General features: G+C 41.0%; 1 protein-coding gene across 1 annotated transcript in view; it reads right to left on the bottom strand.

Moving 5' to 3' along the window:
- The window catches only part of large1 (LARGE xylosyl- and glucuronyltransferase 1), a 46,257-nt gene that overhangs the window by 9,954 nt on the left and 22,490 nt on the right, over positions 1 to 13,813 (bottom strand). The window contains exons 6-9 of the mRNA XM_040026356.1: positions 11,524 to 11,628; positions 11,104 to 11,216; positions 7,947 to 8,072; positions 5,302 to 5,457 (exon numbers count right to left, since the gene is read on the bottom strand). Coding sequence (XP_039882290.1) covers positions 5,302 to 5,457; positions 7,947 to 8,072; positions 11,104 to 11,216; positions 11,524 to 11,628 — 500 coding nt within the window. The remainder of the gene's footprint in view (positions 1 to 5,301; positions 5,458 to 7,946; positions 8,073 to 11,103; positions 11,217 to 11,523; positions 11,629 to 13,813) is intronic.

Below are 13,813 nucleotides of genomic sequence, written 5' to 3'. Positions count from 1 at the left end.
GGACAGAGGTGAAAGGAGCAATCAAGCTGAAGGAGGAGTCTTATCAGTGTTGGTTAATTCAATTCAGTTTTATTTATACTGTGCCAAGTCACAATAACAAGGCGCTTTGAATTGTAAGGTAAAGACCCTACAATAATAAAGAGAAAACCCCAAAAATCATATGATGAGAGTGGGAAGGAAAAACCTGGCATAACCAGGCTCAGGGAGGGTGACACGGTACTGTGAGGCCTGATTACTTAAGACAGGGAGCCAATGAAGAGATGCCAGTATAGGAAAAATATGCTCTCTCTGTCTATTCACCGTCAGTACTCTTGCTGCAGCATTTTGGATTAACTGAAGGGAGTTTTTAAGACAACTTATAATAACAAATTACAATAATTCAGTCTAAAATTAATAAATGAATACACTAGTGTGTCAGTGTCACATGATTTTAGAGATCTTGCACAAATGAAGGAAAGCAGTCCCACATATTTGTATGTGCATTGAAGGACATATCCTGATCAAAAACGATACAAAGTTTCCTTTCAGTGTTACTGGAGGCCAAGGTAATGCCATCCAGCTTTGTAGTACAACACTCGTCAAAGGACAAGTGTTGTACTACAAAGCAAACAGGGATGACAGACTAAGGTTGGTGTTCCCACAGCGGCAGCGGGAGCAAGTTTTAAGATTGGGGCATATTATTCCGTGGGTGGGGCATCTGGGAACCAAGAAGACAAGGGACCGAATTGCCAGCAGGTTCTATTGGCCAGGTATGAACAGAGAGGTTGAGGAGTTTTTCTTGCTCAATCTGTCTGGCTGGCTGGTGATAAAAATGTCCCAAAATTTCCTTTAAAGCCTTTTCCTGTTATTGATGTTCCATTCAGTCGCATTGCAGTGGATATAGTGTGGCCGCTAGAGTGAACCCAGGCAGGTAATCGCTATATATTAGTGGTTTGTGACTACAGTACCAGATATCCAGAAGCATTTCCCCTTAGGGAAATTACAGCTAAACAGACAGCTTATGCTCTCTTGCAGGTTTTTTTCCCAGGTGGATACTCCATCTGAGATTTTGACGGATGATGGTTTTGAGTTTCTTTTGCATACCCTGAGGCAGGTGTATAAGCTTTAAGGTATTAGCAGTATTTAGACCCCCAAACAGATGGCTTGGTGGAGAGATACAATCGAACTCTGAAAGCAATGTTGAAGAATTTAATCTCAGCTGATGCTAAAGATTGGGACATGTGGCTTCCTGATTGGCTGTTCGCTTATAGGGAAGTGCCTCAAGCATGAACCGGCTTTTCACCTGCTCCTGTATGGCAGGCAGGTGAGAGGACCATTGGATGTTCTGCAGGAATACTGGGTGATCGTGTTGGACTACGTTCTTCAGATGAGGGAGAAAATGGAGCAAAACACCAAATTGGTGAAGAGGCATATGCAGAGTACTGTTACAACAGGGCCGCAAGGGAGAGCTTGTTCAGCCAAGGACAGCAGGTACTCTTACTACTTCCTACTGCTGAAAACAAATTGTTGGCTAAATGGCAAAGTGCTGTGCTAAGAAAGCAGTTCAACAACTTATGAGATCCAGATGCCAGAGAGAAGAAATCCAAAACAAATTTCACATCAATCAGCTAAAGCAGGGGTGGGCAACTCCAGGCCTCGAGGGCCGGTGTCCTGCAGGTTTTAGATATCACCCTGGGTCAACACACCTGAATCAAATAATTAGTTCATTAGCAGGCCTCTGGAAAACTACAACACATGCTGAGGAGGTAATTTAGCCATTTAAAGCAGCTGTGTTGGATCAAGGAAACATCTAAAACCTGCAGGACACCGGCCCTTGAGGCCTGGAGTTGCCCACCCCTGAGCTAAAGGAATGGAAAACCCAGAATAATCCAATCCAGCAGCAGTTGTTCGTGCAAACTGTGGCTGAGGAGGATGATATCAATGAGGAATTTATGCCTGTTGGGCTTGACTCTGTCTCTCTTGACCTCACCCATCTCTCTGTAACTCAGCAGGAGAAGCTGCATGCCATTGTTCCTGCCAAGTTATTTTTAAGAAGAAACCAGGGATGAGAAACCTTGTGGAGCCTGACATCTGCCTGAAAGAGAGTACACCAATATGGCAGAGAATGTACAGGATTGGAGTTTTGGAGAAGTAGGTAGCTCTGATATTGGATTTGGGGGTTACTGAGCCCCCAACCAGTGAATGGAGCAATCCTATTGTGATGGTAAAAGTTGTAATTGTAAAAGAAATTGAAATTTCGTTTAAACTCTGTTCCAGTGAAAATAAAAGCATTCTAAACTCAAATGGATTCCTTGGAAAGAAAAGTTTCACGATCTCCACCAATCCATGAATTAATTTGTTTTCAACTGACAGCATGGCAAGAGCATTTAACCTCTGCTGTCCCATGGTGTTGCATGTGACGGTCTTAATTCTTTTCCACTTTATAATCACTTCTGCTGAATCAAGCAGAAGCTTTTCAATTTCTGGCAGTGACACTCTTTGAGATAAGGCATCCTGAAGGTTGTTCTCAATTAACTCGAGCAGAAACGAGTATTTCCTGTGTGCAACTCAAAGATACTGTACAGTGACTTCATCCTAATTTTGATCGCTCCTTCAAGTGTGACACTGGGAAATGATGTGACAAACTTCCTTCAGAGAATACAGTCCGTTATTCTCCGGAGGAAGTCGGACGGAATAAGGTGACCACTTTTGATAAATGTCTCCTGTACCTGCACGACACATTTAGTCCTCTTATTCTTTCTCTCTCAGTCAACCCACTCTCTCTAAAACTGTGTGTTTGACTGGATGATCATGGCCATTTTTACATATTGCTTTTCGAGGACATACATCATATTAAACTCTGGTGTCAGCATAGAAAAACTGTAGAACCTGTAAAAATGAAATAAAGCAAATAAACCTGCAAAAATAAAAAAATACTTCCAAATCAGAGAGTCTTGTTGACTGCTGAAGTGCCCACTGCTATCTATCTATCTATCTATCTATTGCATCATCATAGGTTTGCACAATTAATTTATTCTTGCTATTTTATTGCTTGCGAGTCATTTTGTCCTTAACCTAAACGAATGCAACTTCACATGTGCTAAAGAGTTTCTGCACGTTATGATTCTAACAAGAACAAACCTGTTGTCTGCTGTTTGCTGACTGTGAAGGTCAGTGGCACTTTTGCGTCAGTTTGAGCCACTGACTTTGATCATGAACATTATTACTGACATGTGAACAGCTGCTTTTGTGTCTGGCATGGTAGATAGACTGGTGCTTATGCTATATTCTCCTGCTCTGCCTTAGCACTGAGCACTTTATACAACATGCCTCATTCACCCATTAAACAAGCCCTATCTATGCTGAGATTCTATAGTATATTTCACACGGTTTGTGTGCCGGGGATACAAGTTTCACCTGGTTGGAGTTTTGTTTAAGTAAATGTTTATCACTGCTGACAGTAGAGGGTAGCAGGGTGCCTGCTGTGGGACTGTTATGGCAAGACACACCTCTGTTCATTCTCCTATTCTACAGATTAGTAATGGCTCCAAAAGCACAAAAACTTATTAATGAACACTGAAGTTTATCCTCTGTTACTCCAGGCTATGTTTACAATGTCCAATACGTAACACTGTGCTTACTTGAGCTAAAATAAAAATTGCATAGATATGCTACAAGCACAGGTAATGTCTTTTAACACAGAATCATTGTCATGGTCCTGGGTCATTTTGTCCCAGTGTTCCTAGTTTTTCTTGTGTTTTTGTATTTTGTTAGTTCATTATTTATTCCATGGTTCCTAGGTTGTTCAGTTTAGTTTATTGGATTCCCTCCTTGTGTCTCTGCCCTCTGTGTCTCCCTCTGTGTCTGTGTTTATATTGTGGTGTAAGTTCTTGTGCCGTGGTTCCCTCCATGTTTTATTGTGTTAGGTTTTCCATGTTTCCCCAGCGTGTTGTGTCTGTGCTCTCCCTCGCTGTGATCTGCCTCTCCTCTACTCCCACATCATGTTTCCTGTTTTATTGTGAAGGTCCTGCGTTTTCATGTTTATTCTGTTCAGTCCAGTCGCCCCTGTCTCGTTATGGTTATTCATGTCAGCTGTGTTCCTTGTGTCTTCTCACTTCCTTGTTATCCCTCTGTGTATTTAGGTCAGCATCTCCCTCAGTCCTCTGTCGCGTCGTCCCTCATGGCTGCGTGTCTTTCCCTGTGTTTCCCCATGAGTTCATATTCTTAGATTTTTCCGGTTTAGTTTTGTATCGCTCCCTCTGTTCCCGGCAATAAAACTGTATTTTGAATTCACGTTTTTCTTAAGTGAGTTTGCGTTTGAGTCCAATTCCTGGTTCATGACAATCCTGCTCTCTTAAAATGTAAAGATCAGATCACTTAGTTTTAGATTTTCTGTTCAGTGTTTGTATGTTAATTATACAAAGCAGGTCTGAAGTTATTCAGACCACCACCCCCCCAACAAAACATTTAAATACTGTCAGTAGCCAACTTGACTGGGAACACGTAAAGCATAAAAGTAATATGAGTCATGTCAATAAAAACTTTAGGAAGTACAATACATATGGATATAGCTTTCTTCCTTCCTTCCTTCCTTCCTTCCTTCCTTCCTTCCCTCACCCTCAAAAGATGACTATCCCTCCCTGAGCCTGCTTCTGCTAGATCACAGGTGTCGAACTCCAGGCCTCGAGGGCCGGTGTCCTGCATGTTTTAGATGTGTCCTTGATCCAACACAGCTGCTTTAAATGGCTAAATTATCACCTCAACATGTCTTGAAGTTCTCCAGAAGCCTGTTAATGAACTAATAATTTGATTCAGGTGTGTTGAAACAGGGTGATATCTAAAACCTGCGGGACACCGGCCCTCGAGGCCTGGAGTTCGACACCTCTGTGCTAGATGTTTTCTCCTGTTAAAGAGCTAATGATAGGAATTCATAAAACCTGGCGCACACCTCAGAAGCAGTAAAGGCATCATGAGTGTAGGTGATGCAAAATGTCCATGTGCATCCACAATGCTAATGCTAATGTCTGACTAGCCAGCATACCCTGAACCTACCATGTCAGGTATTAATTTAATGTACTAGGCATAGCAGTTACATCAGGAGATGTAGAAACTCTCATGTATGTTGTCAATACCAAGTCAAGAGTTAAGAGAATTCCTGACTTATGTTTCAATTTATAAGAAATTTACTCTTTGTTCGCTACAAATGTAACTTGTTTCTAACTAAATGGATGCTGGCAGTTTGAATCCCACAGTGGTTAAGCACCATCTCAAATAACTTCACTACACTGACAACAGAAACAGAAGCACAGAAGTTCCACATACATTCTCACTGTTGTGGTCAGCCTCACTGGGACAGCCGAAAAGCTCTCGTCGCAGAAGGTTGCCATCGTACTCCAGAAAGGTAAGATAGAGATTCCGGAAGAATTCCACATGCTTGTTCTTTACTCGCAACTTCTTTGGAGAGTTCCAGTGGATCACCTGTTGAGGAGAACCACAAATAGGAGAGTGGTGAAGAAGCTTCTGGTATCATCAGGTTCTAAAGAATCAGAGCAATAAACCAAAACATTTACACTGCGCTTTGCCAAGAGTGCAGAACAAAGTTACTACTTGTTGTTAACACTTGTCCGTTATTTGGCTCAATACCTGGAAAAAATCATGAGAGAGCAGTGAAGAAAAGCCTCATTATACTGTTTGCTAAGATGTGAAATTACTTCACTCAGTGCTTTAGACAAAGGTGCCATTTCACCAACCGCACTTTTTTGCAGATTGATATAAATACGTTTCAGCAATGCCATTCAAGATGCTCGTTTGTCACTTTCAGCAACTCAGTGTTTTGGCCAAGAACACTTTGTGGACATAGAATGAACTGCCAACCGTGCGAGGAGCACATGTAGCATTATCCAATGCAAGAAGATACATTATAGAAGAAACCACATGAAAGAATACAAAACATGTATGAGGCTATTTACGGCGTGACTTCACTTTTGATTGGTAAGATCAAGAGCTTTTCCTAAAACTGATTCAGCAGAGGTTCTTAATGTCTTTGTTTAACGGTCTCAAAAGCACTGTGCTAGTGTGGAACGTTAAATACGTCCAATTATTTTCTATTACTTTTACTTGGATGACTAAAAACCTACATGCACCAGTGTGATAAGAACAGTAACAGACCTTGTGCACGAGAAAATGCTAAGTTCCTGTTTTAAGACCGGATGTAGGCTTGTACATTTCTGGTAGCTTTATTTTGCGGTCAATCGCTACTGCGAAGGTGGACTCCAAAATCATGTCCAAAATACGAAAACGGAAAGATTACATTAAGTTACAAAGAGCAAAAGGTGTGCACACTCACCATTGCCGTGTCATTAAAAATAAAATGATCAATTTTGACGTTTGAAGCATGTAGATCGATTGGTTGTTTACATCACATCAGAAGACACATCGTCCATATTCAGAAGCACATCTCTGTATAGTGACATTTCTTATGATTTAAACAGGAAAATGTCCAGTATTGAAACTACAGGTGAACAATAGTCAAAGCCAGATGTTTCCCCGTTATGTCGATATCAGCTGGTCAAGTGCTCACCTACACAGCATGTCAACAAACCGTGAAAAAAAGCCACAGGATATAAAAAATACATGAATGATTGCTGGTAAGGGTCTCTATATATTAGTATTTACGAAGGGTATGTTGTGACTTATCTTCACAATTACAGTGGTCCCTCGCTATAACGCGGTTCACCTTTCGCAGCCTCGCTGTTTCGCGGATGTTTTTAGTGCAATTTTGCATGATTTTTTTTTTTTTAAAGCGCAGTGTGTTCTGCGTCCTCATCGACTGCAGACCATTGTCGATCTCCGTGCCGTCTCTCCTGTACAGTACAGAATCGCTACATCAATCGCTAGCAGTGTGACTCTGAAGTGCTGTACTGTATGTTTGTAAGTTTTCTCCTCAACAAAAACAATGCCGACGAAACGTTTTGCACCGTCATAGGCACCTGCGGTAGCACCCGAAACGCAGAGGAAGATAACCATGGCACAAAAAACGTTGGACTTCTGGGACCATACGGCGCATTGGGTTATAAGGTGCATTAAGCTTAAATGAAGCAATTAAGCTTACAGTTAAATTCATTAGTTCTAAAATCCGTCATTATTATTTATAGGAAAACAAATATACTGTATGTTTACTTTTCAAATAAATGTTTGAGACTGAAAACAGGTTTTGATCTTTGGTTTAATTCTATAATACTGGACTTTTTTTTTTTTTTTTTTTTACAAAGGTTTGAACTCTTAAAGTGTTTAAATGACAGAGAAAAGTGGGAAAATGTCGATGCCTGTCTGAAAAAACTGTGTACAGCGTGTAGTGAGGGGTTTTACAGCCTTAAAACATATAAAATAATTGTAAAAAAAATAGTTGGCTACTTTGCAGATTTCACCTATTGCTGGTTATTTTTAGACACCCGCAATAAACGAGAGAACACTATATACAAATACTAAGAAATATAAAATTTGAATCCTTTTTCTATTTTGCCCTGAGGCGAGGGGGAAAATATCGACAAGTCGATGAACATCATCTACAGATATATTCATTAAATGCTCAAGACATCTTGAGAAATGTAAATTTTGGAAAACCCGACCGTAAACAAGGTGCGAATATCACACCGGAAACGAAGCGCCTTACAGGAGTTTCCCCACCGGAAGTAGCATATGCTAAAGTGCACATAATCTATAGCTGCATGCTGGTGTTATTTTGGAGTTTAGAGGAGCAGTGAATCTAAAGAGCATGGTTAATTGCACTAACAACTAACATTAGAGTTTGTTTTGATCTCATTTTTTAATAGTACTCTTATGCAGGGTTTGAAATGTCTAGTTATTTGAAAAATAGAAAGTAAAATAAAGGATAGAAAGTGGGGAACACCTCCGAGCAGGTTCATATGTGTCTCGATAAATGTATAACGGGCTTATCAAGATCTCACCTTTAGGTCGGACACATCTTTGTAGCACTTTTCGGAACGGGTGTGGTCAGACAGCTGGACGTTCCAGAAGCAAGGCAGCTGATGAACCAGGAACGGGTTTTGTTTGATCACTGCGTTAAAGATATCCTGCAGACACAAAATCATATAAGATATGATATCCCCACACAAAAAACCCCCACATATTTAGGTTGTCCATTCTTTAATCTGCTGAAAGAGATGTGTCTTCCTGAATGTTTTAAATGTGGTACAAATGCTTACTTAAAGACCTAAGTTGGAATCTGCTTTGTGAGTATTTTTCTGTGTTTAATTGATCGATTTAGATTTTTTACATACATGAATCATTTATCATCATCAGCAACCGGAGAGCTGGGAGGGATTACTACCTGCCTCGTGGTTTTATGTTTAATAAAAAGCAAGTGAAAAAGATATTCTGGAATCTTACTGGTCTGGGCCCAGTTTCATAGTTCTGACTCAGCCACCATCTTGTTAAGTGTGCTGTATGTATCCAGATGTTCATCCTTATACAGTCCATTTATACATACACTCACGCTCATAAAGCGAAAAACTTGAAATTGCTTTGAGGAAATGAAGTCTGGTTACATCTGACAGACTTTTCTTTAACTTTGAGATTTTTGAAGACTCACAAAGCAAAAGCCTAAGTGGCAGCTTTAGCTTCCTAATGGGAAACATAAAAACTATTTAACCATGTAATGAATACTACAATAAAGTGGGCTGACAGTCCATGGAAGGAAGTCATATAGCAGAAGACAGATGGAAAGCTGAAAGGAGCCTGCTCCTTTTCCAAACTGCCTACCTTGCGGGAATTTTACTTAATGAAGGTTTAATTTAACTCTCATAACCATACCTCTCATCTAGATAGCTCTGAATAACTAAATGGAAAAAGGATAACTTCACAAAGCTCTCAGTGTTTGCCCTGTGACTGTTGATGTGGAACAACTCAGAGTATGATAACATGTCTTTGTGACCACTGGCACATAGGTATGCCCAAGTGGACTGTGGAAACTGTGAAGACCACTAACATATACATGAAGAGTTCTATCATCCTGGCACAGGCACAATGCAGGACTCCAGTTATTTAGTATATTTAGTTTCGCAAAAGATCCAAACATTAAAGTTTCAGAGGAGAAAGAGTCTTATAAGTTTTATTTAGCTTGTAGGTGTCTGGAGTCAGCTGACAGTTACTGACAATCCAAGAGGAGAATGGATCCGGCAGTAGCTGAAGCAAAAACTCAGATGTGGCAGGAGCTCATCGGTATGGGCCATTAGGTCCCTGTACAACTGTAGTGAAAGCTCTCGATCCAGCAGTAAGTCGGACCCTTTGTTATCAATTCTGTTCCTAAATTTTATGACCAACATTTTTAGGTGAGGCAAGTGACTTTATAGGCAGTGACCTCCAGCTCCCACTGGGTGATTTGCAACCAAGTTTTAAAGCAAAAGAAATGAGAATTGCCACCTCTAAATCTGACACTATTGTTCTCAGATGGCAAAGGGCTGCATGCAGCTAAGGGAGGATTCGCTGTTTATTTTGACGTCCTATTCACTGAGCGAAGAGTGAAGCAGGTCACTGACAAGTTGAGGGAGGATGTCTATAAATAGACAGCTGCCTCTGTAAGCTGGACCCAGATAAGCGTGAGAAAATGGATGAAGGTTAAAACTATATCTTTTGAGATACAATGTAAAGCTGGGCATACACTGTGCAATTTTGGCCCATTTTGAGCCGATCTTTCAGTCGTGCGACCATTTTGGGGATCGGCCCGAGTTTCGCCTTAATCGTGTGTTGTGCATCGTGTAGTATATGTGGGGTAACAAGAAGCGATTAACACCTCACGACCAGCTCCCGATCATCAATCGTTTGGTCGTAAGAAAATCAAACATGTTTGAAATCCTGTCGTGAGGGTGTCACACTGCGCACGCGCAAACACAGAAATGAAAGTGAAAAGACGGAGCAACACGGCAGTGCAGCGTATGATGGAGGCACAACTTGTAGAACTTTGGCAAGCTCATGTGGGTCTTTTCGATGTGGCCTCACAAAATTATCACGACCACAACAACCATGAAAAGAGTTGGATCTACATTGCTGCTCAGTCACAGCTGCCTGATCAATGTTTTTCATTAGCAATTTAGCAAAGTTGATGGTGGTGTGTGTGTGTGTGTGTGTCTGTGTGAGTGAAAGACAGAGAGGGGGAGCGAGAGGCAGATTTTGTGTTATAAGCTTCATGTTATGGACGCACAGTGTGAGCACTCAGGTCGCATCAGATCAGGCCGTATAGTGTGAGACGCTGCATCGTGACCTACGAACTTCTAACCCCTGCGACTCAATCGCACAGTTTGAGCAGGAGCTGAATAGCGCGACTGAAAAAATTGCACAGTGTGAGCCCAGCTTAAGACTAACGCCTGATTTAGACTTTTGCAGGGAACCTTTACCATTACGTGTTCATGTTCCAGTGTTTCAACTGTGATGTCAGCCAATTAAAAAAAAAAGAAAAATGCTGGTACTTTTCTCTCCCAGGTCCCTGCTCTTTGCTGTGGCCAGTGAATTTTTGGTGGGTTTTTTTGGGGGGGGGAAACCAATAGTGGATCACTGACCTTCAGAACCATTTTCCAAAGGGGGGGAAACCCAACCTCTGACCCCAAAAGGGGCCAGAGTTGATTTTGTTTTCCAGTAACTGCTGTCACATCATTTTGTTTTCAACAAATTAAAGAAACATTTGAACAGTTCAATCATCAATATCCAACATGTCATTTTCTTGTACAGTCTATAACCTTTATTGACTGCAACATTTGATACAACATACTCATACTAATTATACACAACTGAAAATCTTTTTTTAATGACTTTTATTATAATGGCAGGTTTACCCACCAGTCCCGACCTCCTTTTCCTGGTGATTTCATCCAGTACCAGAGTGAGATATTCCTATTCAGATTTTAACTGTCACTGAATGCAGAGTTGTCAAATTTAAAGGACATTTTTATATTGGTGCAGCACCATAATGCTGTGCTGTCAGTATATGAAAGCACAACAGGTTTATTTAACTATGTAAGTCCGAAAATACTACTTTCAAATACAGCTGTTTTCACAATTTAAATGACACAATTGTGATGTGAGCTATGACAGTGTGTGTGTGTGTCTTACCTGGTCTGCCAAGGAAGTGGACAGCATGCTCATTAGTTCCCTTTCTGCAGTCAGTCTCCACATCTGCTCCCATCTGAGCTTTCGCAGACGATCCAGGAGGAGCAAAATAACCCCTGTAAAGTGGACACACACATGCTCAAACACACACACGCACACACACGCACACACGCACACACACACACACACACACACACACACACACACACAAGGTACAAACAAAGATGGTAGCTTAAGAAACAGAGTGATTGGCGTCTAGCTGGTCTTAAGGAAGGCTAGCTCTTCCTTAAGACCAGCTAGACGCAGTGCCAGAAGTGTTGTTTCTCATTCACGTTTTCTCATTTTGTTTCCTTTCTTAAATTCTGTCATCTACACTTTACTTTACACAGCTAACATGCTAAAAGCAGGTTATAAGGTACTCACCAGTGTTAAAGCCTCTGCCCAGTGCTGGCCAGGGTCGATGGTTCTTCCACAGGTTCCCCAGATACCAGTCACTCTGGTTCTCTACCAGACCTAGAACTTGCTGGCCTGCCACACACACACACACACACACACACACACACACACACACACACACACACACACACACACACACACACACACACACACATCATGACTGTTCTCACTTGTTTTTTGTTTTTTTTTGTCTCAAACAAGCACCTTTTTATCTCCACAACCTTCAATTCATTCAACTCTAACCTGCTGCACAGTGGCTGCAATGTCATTAGTAATTACTGATTTGTAGTATTTTGAGGAAAAAAATAAAGGCATTTCATAAGGGATGAGGACAAAACATCATGATTATATTGGGAGGAATAACTGTATGCCACAGTCCTGGATCTGGTGACCCAGTGTTTGTGTTTTTTGATTTATATAATATAATATTCTTTGATTATTGTTATTCATGGTTTTGGTTATCTTTATTTCTTAGGTTCATAGTGATCTTAGTTCTTCCTCACCTTTTATCTAGCCTGCGTATAGTCGGTGTTCCTTGTTTCATGTCGAGACACCCTTGTCTCTATGTTCTGCATTTCCTGTGTCTCCCTAGTCAGTTGTGTCTCCATGTCTCAGCCTCAAGTCTGCATCTTTGTGGATGTCTCATGTTTTCTGTCTCATTTTGTTAGATTAGCTCCAGCTGTGTTCCCACCTGTTTCCCATCCTCTTGTTACCCCTCTGTGTATTTAAGGTTTGCTGCTGGATGGACTGTGTATCTCCCCTGATGGTTCTACTTTCCCCATCTCATATCGGTATTTTGCTATGAGCCTATGTTTTAGTTTCTTCCCAGTTTAGGCTTTGTAGTTTATTCGTTGTCTCTTTTCACGTTGCATTTGTGTCCTGTTCCGCTGCTAATAAAGGCTCACTTTCGGTTTAAGTCCGTCCAAAGCCTCTGCATTTGGGTCCAATGTCTCTCTACTCCGCACTCTGAGTTCAGCAAGACTTTGAAAGGACATATGTAGATTGTTTAGATAAGAGAATTTATAGAAACAATCTTCTCGTTTCTAGAGCGGGTTGATTGCATCATTTGAGAAAGTGTTTCAATAGCAGTAACAGTAGATTAAAACTGCAAGAATGACATAACATGAGCTTAATAGTGGAGTGAAAAACTGTTGCCTCAGAGCAAGAAGGTCCTGGGTTTGAATCCACTATCTGGCCGGGGCTTTCCTGTGTGGAGTTCTCTCCTATCAATTGTCTCTCTGCAAGAAAGGTCACCAAGCTGGAAGCTGGACGCATCAGTAGCAGACACTTTAGGGTCAAATATCATAACATCCAGATCCAGATCCAATAGAAACCTAATCATATCATAAAACGAGCTTTTATGTTAAATCCACAACAAAGTGTCAAAAACTTTAATTGCTGCCTCATTAATGGAACCACGCTGCAATGAAAAGAAGCAAGAATTGAATTCACTCATACATTTAAAGCTTTTGAGTCACTGAACAAAAAGCAAATGGTTGGAATTAAATATAACTGGGAGATTAAGAGAAGAGAGGAGGAGGGGAGTATGCGGGCTTTAAGGTGAGAGATTACTGAAGGAAGCTGGGCAGAGATAAAGGTTGAGGAAAGAGGCAGTGGGAGCCTGGAGAGAAGAGCATGGGTGCAGTGGTGGCAGGTTTAATGAAGGCTATAAGGAAGATTAATGAGAGCTTATTGGAGCAGGCAGCAGAGAGCAGGGTGCTCCTTTACAAAGGCTACGAAACAAAGAACGCAGATCTGCCTGAGCAGGATAATTAGAGCTCAAATACAAAAAGCTATAGTTTATAAAGGTTAATCAAACTGGATGGCCACAATATTTGTGTGAAATTAGTTGAGTTCCAAGTGAAAAAAACCCACAGGGAACAGTTATTCAGTGTTAGACTGCATCATGAAATAAATCAAAAACAGCACTGTCCGAATGTTCCTACAGCACCTGAACTAAGCAGGAGTGTGAGTGGTAGTGACAGAGACAGGGCGCAGCTCTTTGGCCCAATTACTCACCCTAAGAGGTGTAATCTAGCTGTAAACCCAAACACTCAAACTACTTAAATAAATTAATGTAAACTTATTTTTTAAAAACACTCCTACTAAAATGGTAAATGGCCTGTATTTGTATAGCGCTTTACTAGTCCCTAAGGACCCCAAAGCGCTTTACACAACCAGTCATCCACCCATTCACACACACTACTAACTCAAATAGCTTAAGTTCCTGTAACATGTTTCAACATATTATTTTTAA

This window comes from Simochromis diagramma, unplaced genomic scaffold, assembly GCF_900408965.1.
Source record: "Simochromis diagramma unplaced genomic scaffold, fSimDia1.1 OVJJ01000746.1, whole genome shotgun sequence".
NCBI lineage: Eukaryota > Metazoa > Chordata > Actinopteri > Cichliformes > Cichlidae > Simochromis > Simochromis diagramma.
The sequence above is the reverse complement of the archived record's forward strand: the minus strand, read 5'-3'. Positions and strand labels throughout refer to the sequence as shown.